The 5,650-nt window shown below is 57.2% G+C and overlaps 1 protein-coding gene across 1 annotated transcript; it reads left to right on the top strand.

Moving 5' to 3' along the window:
• The first annotated feature begins 337 nt into the window (after positions 1–337).
• Positions 338–3,926, top strand: RNF187 (ring finger protein 187). Its single transcript, XM_027548669.1, has 5 exons — positions 338–490; positions 559–1,035; positions 2,489–2,581; positions 2,789–3,010; positions 3,593–3,926. Exons 1-5 carry the CDS (start codon positions 338–340, stop codon positions 3,593–3,595), a joined length of 948 nt encoding a protein of 315 aa, XP_027404470.1. The 3' UTR covers positions 3,596–3,926.
• Positions 3,927–5,650: the final 1,724 nt, after the last annotated feature.

A 5,650-nucleotide genomic window follows, 5' to 3' on the forward strand; every position in this document is an offset into this window, starting at 1 on the left:
GTGTTCCTCTGAGAGTCCACATCTCACCTGCGCACACGGGAAAAGCCCACGCAGCTCGGTGCGTACAGAACGATTTGACGCGAGGGGTTGCACGCAAGAGGTCCCACGCTGCGGTTTTCCAGCCCAGTCCCCACCCCGCGTTAGCACAGCGCTGCAAGGAGGCGCTTGCAGATTAGGTCCTAGCAGCTTACAAAAAACGTTTTATAACGGAGTTTTCAAATGAAACTGCTTCCTTTTCGCACACGAGTCATTCACGGGAGAAGTGACAATCCCTGTAAGATTTCAGCGTGCGAGGACGTGGGTCGGAGCGAAGCGCATCTCTGCTAGCTGAGGCGGAATGAGTGTACACCGCTGCCAGGACCTAGGCAGAGTGGCGCGGCCTCTGCCAGGACCCGGGAGGGTGGAGTACACCGCTGCCGGGACCTTGCGTGGAGAACACCCCTGCCAGGACCCTGCGCCGGGCGCCCAGCCATTCCAGTCGCCATTTCTTGTCTTGTGTCCCTGCGCTCCATCTCTATCAACGCATTCCTGTTCCTGGCTCTCCAGTAGCGCTTTTAGTGCGTCCGGGTCCCCGGTTCTCCCAGCCACCAGTGCGCCCCTGTTCGCATCCCTGTCTGCGCCCTCTGGGGCCCCGCCGCTGCCGCCCTGGCGCTTCCCGCGGGCCCCGGCGAGGCCGCCTGCGCCCTGTGCCAGAGCGCGCCCCGCGACCCGGTGCGCGCCGACTGCGGCCATCGCTTTTGCCGGGCGTGCGTGGTGCGATTCTGGGCGGAGGAAGACGGGCCCTTCCCGTGTCCCGAGTGCGCCGACGACTGCTGGCAGCGCGCCGTGGAGCCCAGCCGCCCGCCGCTCAGCCGCCGCCTGCTGGCGCTCGAGGAAGCAGCTGCGGCGCCCACGCGCGACGGCCCGGCCTCTGAAGCGGCGCTGCAGCTGCTGTGCCGCGCCGACGGGGGCCCGCTGTGCGCAGCTTGCCGCATGGCCGCGGGGCCCGAGCCACCCGAGTGGGAGCCCCGCTGGAGGAAGGCGCTGCGCGGCAAGGTGCCGTTTCCCGGAGGGTGCCCTGTCCCTCTTCTCATCACCAGACTGCGCCCTGTTCCCCCTCCGTATTCTCTGGATGGCGCTCTGGCCCCCAATCTCCATCTTCCAGACGGTGTCCTAGCTGCCCTCCCCATACCCCAGTTAGTGCCCTGTCCCCTTTCCTTCCTCTGGGGCCTAGTACCCGTTCTCCCATCCCAGGACGGGACCTTGTTTCCCCCGTTCCCTAACCCCAGAGATTGCGCTCTCCGCACTCCCCTGTCTGGAAGGTATCCTGTCCCCCTTTCCCACGCCTGGACGGGGCACTTTCTCCTCTTCTCCCTCCACCTCCCTGCCCCGCCATACCCGCGAGACTTTCCCAGGGTTGAACTGTCCTGCCCCGCCCCCCTTGGCAAAGAGTCCTGCCGAAGCCCGCCCCCCCCACGCCCAGCCCCCTTTGTGTCACTGCCCTGCCCCCTGGAATGACGTCATACTATGGTAGCCCCACCCCCACGGGCATCCCTCAGTGGGTGTGGTAGTCGCTCAGTCGTGTCCACTCTTTGCGACCCCAGGAACTGTTGCCTGCCAGGCTCCTTTGTCCATGGGATTTCCCAGGCAAGAGTACTGGAGTCGGGGTGTGGCCTGAGGGTATTGGCCCCTCTCTGGTCCTGTGCACCCCTCCCATTCGGTCTTCTCACCTGCTCTGAGCCCTCTTGAGTCCCTTCATCCACTCTGTTCTGGAACCTTCTCCACTGTGCTCTCAACTGTTTACATGTGGCACTTGGCTCTGGGTCAGAACCTGCCATTGGAATCTGGTCACAGCTGAGGTCTGGTAATCCCAGGGACCCGCTGGTGTGTATGTTTGTGGGGGGGGGGGGGGGCGGGGGAGCGCAACGTTATTTCTGAGAGAATAAAGACAGCCAGGCCCCTGGAGTGGAAAGAGTCAGTGTGATCCCTGCCCACCTGAGGGGAGAGAGTAGCCTGTTTGAGGGTTCGTGCGCCAGGGACTGGGTCCTGCAGTCTTCTTAAGCAGTAGGATGTTGCATCCAGGAGCTTCCTTGGAGTTACAGCTTGTGGCCAGGGGACTGGAGTTGGACTTCCTGGTGAAGGACCCCCACCCACCCAGTCAGTGCACGGAAATGGGCAGGCCCTGTGTGTGCCCATGGTCACCCTAAAGGGGCCACCCTCCGTCCCTCTGCTGGAGACAGTAACACTAGAGTCCTCAGTGAATAGTCTTGTGTAGTTACCCTGTTGGATTCTTAGCACAAATGTTTCTCTCAGACAATAGCATAGTGGGTCACTAAGACCCCCTCTGCAGCCTGCAGAGTTTTGAGGTGTCTGATGGGCTAAGATCATGAACTGGGGCTTCGGGACTGCCTGATGGGATTCTAGTGGTGTGATGTCCCTCTGGACGGGTTAGGTGGGCCCCAGACTTTCAGAAGTGGCCACACACCCCTTAACCAGCGTTTTTCTCCAGGAGAACAAGGGGTCTGTGGAGATCATGAAGAAAGATCTGAATGATGCTCGGGATCTGCATGGCCAGGCTGAGTCTGCTGCTGCTGTGTGGAAGGCAAGTGGGGTGGGGTTTGAGTCCACATGAGCAAGGAAACATGGATGTGTACCCTGACCCTGTCTGGCAGGGCCTTGGACCACAGCTGAGCGCTGTACAGTCTGACGGTCAGGGAACTCTCCTCCCTTGAGGCGCTCAGTGGTGGATGGGTGGGGTCTCAGGGTAGCCTGAGGACACAGGTATTCCTGCTGCCCACCCATCCTGTAGGGACATGTAATGGACCGGAGGAAGAAGGCTCTGACTGACTACAAGAAGCTTCGGGCCTTCTTTGCCGAGGAGGAGGGGCGATTTCTACAGGAAGCGGAGAAAGAAGAAGGGTCCCTGGAGGACGAGGACGAGGACCCAGCAGAGAGGTTCAGGTCTCTGCTGCAGGCTGTGTCGGAGCTGGAGAGGAGGCACCGCAACCTGGGTCTCAGTATGCTGCTCCAGGTAGGCACTCAGCCCTGCTGGTCAAGGGAGGGCAGCAGGATGCAGAGTCAAGAATTAGCAAGAGGGTAGCTTATCCAGAGAGAACCCTTCAGACCAGCACTGCCTGGCTTCCATTTGGGGCTGAATTTCAGGAATGAGTAATCCAGGAGACTGGCTTCCCCTCACATTTGCAGAGAGGGGGTGCTTGCATTGCAGTATTGAAATACTGGGCCCCTACCCTGTCCTTGGGCTCGACAGGTAGGAGCTGGCCACGAGGTCAGAAGAGGCAGGGATCTTGGGGACGGTGATGGTTGCCATGCCCTCATCCTGAATGTCCTCCTTACTCTCTGCCCTGAAGCCTTGCCTAAACCTGGGGATTCTGGGCTCTTTGCAACCCTTGAGTCTGATCCTGGAACTGGCAACGTCTGCCCTTCCCTCCTGTGAGCTGAGAGGTGCCGTTTTACCTCTGAGTAGTGGTTACTCAGCTCCAAGTGGGTGCTGATTGTGGGTGAAGAGACACGAGGGTCTGGTGGGGCCGGATTCTGCAGTCATCTGGCTTGCAGGATAGAAATTCGCTCACTCATTCCCTCTCTCCCTGTGCAGTGAAGTGCTGCCTGCCCAGGCAGCGGGCAGAGGAAGCTGTTAACCATCCCAGGCCTGAAACAGCTCCTCCATCTGCCTCCTTCTGGACCCCTTGTCGTCCTTCAAGACACCCCCAGCCCTGCGTGTCTTCTCCTAGGTGAATATGTGGACTGCGAACTCTAGGTGCCCACCTGGGCTTGCTGACGACAGTACTCTGCAGAAGAGTGTTTGTGTTCCCTTTTCCTCTGGGTGTTCATGTTTTCAGGCTGTAAACCTTTCACTGTAGAGATCTGTATTGGGGGTAAGTTAACCCAAGTGTATCCTGACTCCATAAAGTTCTTTTCGTTGCCCCAAGTTTCATCAGATTTTCTGAGGTCTCCGTGAGCCGTGGTTGTCATCTTCAGGAGGCTTGGGCTGTGCAGACCTGCTCCATGATGGGGCTGCTCCACCAGTCATGCACGCGCAGGCCCACACCCAGCAGTTAAGGTGAAATTTGAGGCGACTGTCAAGGGAAAGGAATGCTCAGTGTGCCTGGGTGGGGATGGTGGGCCGGTCAGACTTGGCACCTCTGCTTGAGGTCCTTGAACATCGTATGTTGCACAGACCTACACCTACTACGGCTCCGGGTCTGTGCACAGAAACACGAGAGCCTTGGGGTGTTCAGGGACAGTGCAGCCCCTTGCTGGCACGTCTTTCAGGCTATATCTTTTCTCTGCCTCTTAGTATATCTCCTCAACCTGTTCTCATTTCTCTTCTCCATCTTCCATCCCTTGGATGCCAGTGGTTTCCCAGGAGACTGTCTTAGCATCACCCTCTATCTGCCCTGTCTGCCCCTCACTGACCCAGGAACTTTTCCTGGGGCAGCAGGAGCAACGTCAGGGACAGGCCACCCCCAGACCTCACCTTGGTGTGTCATTTTCCCTGTACCTCTGACTTCCCTTCATATTTCCTCTGCTGGATGAATTTAGCAAAACTCCTTATTCAGTGTCATTGTGTAGATTCCTCCAAGTGACAGAGCATGAAGTGCTTGTAGCATGAAGTGACAAGATCAAGGGGTGTGAGAATTGACACAGACAGGCATTTAGGGTGGTGGTTGAGGCTATGAGTTGTTCACGCAAGTGCAGGTTTGTGATGAGTAGCCCATTTCTGGATGAACCTCTCAGATCTGGGAGTCACTCCAGCTCCTGGTTCTGCTGAGTGAAATTGGGGTGCTGCCCCAGTTTCCCATGACTGGAGATCCAGTTGCCCGTTTTTCTCCTCTGCAGGGATCTGCTGGAAGGCCTGCCTGTTTTTCTTGAAGTTGACTACTTCAAGACTGATGTGCTATACATGGCTGGTGTGCAGTCCAGAAAAGTGGTAGCCCCTGGGTTCCCAGTGCTGGGGAGAGATAGGAGGTCCCGATACCAGCATGGATCCAGTTTCTTTGTAACCGTGTGTAGATAAAATTCTCAGCCCGTTGGCCACCTCTCCTTTTCTCTCACATAATGTCTACATAAGAATGACAAACAGAGGGTGGGAAAAGCTGCCTGGTTTTGAATAGGAAACACGTTCATCTTCTTGGCAAGCTATAGGACCTTGGCCAAATAACCCTGCAGCATAGATGGCCGTTGATTCTGGTGAGATTTGACTCCTTTCTTAGCAGTTCCTCTGAATGTCTAAAGCTCTGCGTTGGTTGCTGGACTATACAGCCAACCCCTGCCATTTCCTCACTGAAGTCAGCCCTCACCCTCTGCTCCGTGCTCACTGGTCACAGTGGCCTCTGCTGTGGGTCCTGTGTTCTCTGTGGAATAATGTTCCTTTTCCAGACATCTCCATGGCTGGTCCCCTCATCTTCAAGTCCTTGCTGAAATGGTGTTTCTAGAAACCTCTGGCAGTGGAGGATCTTTGCATGCTCCTTCTCTTGAGGACATAGTTGAGTAGGGTCCCAGTGAATGTATGGCTTTTCCTCAACCCAGGTTCATTTGACTGGTTCAGGACCATGTCAGGCTCTGCATGTCTGAGGTCAGTGCAGAGGCATGAGTGAAGGGAAACCCAGGCTAGATGGACAAGAAGAGTTGTGTCTGCCAAATGGTAGGGAGC

The sequence above is a fragment of the Bos indicus x Bos taurus genome, chromosome 7, assembly GCF_003369695.1.
Source record: "Bos indicus x Bos taurus breed Angus x Brahman F1 hybrid chromosome 7, Bos_hybrid_MaternalHap_v2.0, whole genome shotgun sequence".
Lineage (NCBI taxonomy): Eukaryota > Metazoa > Chordata > Mammalia > Artiodactyla > Bovidae > Bos > Bos indicus x Bos taurus.

Excerpts from the sequence above, each read along its gene's own strand:
- RNF187 (XM_027548669.1), top strand. The coding sequence starts at position 338 with ATGAGTGTACACCGCTGCCAGGACCTAGGCAGAGTGGCGCGGCCTCTG. Across the intron at positions 491-558 it reads CATTCCAGTCGCCATTTCTT|TGCGTCCGGGTCCCCGGTTC; the intron begins GTCTTGTGTCCC and ends TAGCGCTTTTAG. Across the intron at positions 1,036-2,488 it reads GGAAGGCGCTGCGCGGCAAG|GAGAACAAGGGGTCTGTGGA; the intron begins GTGCCGTTTCCC and ends GTTTTTCTCCAG.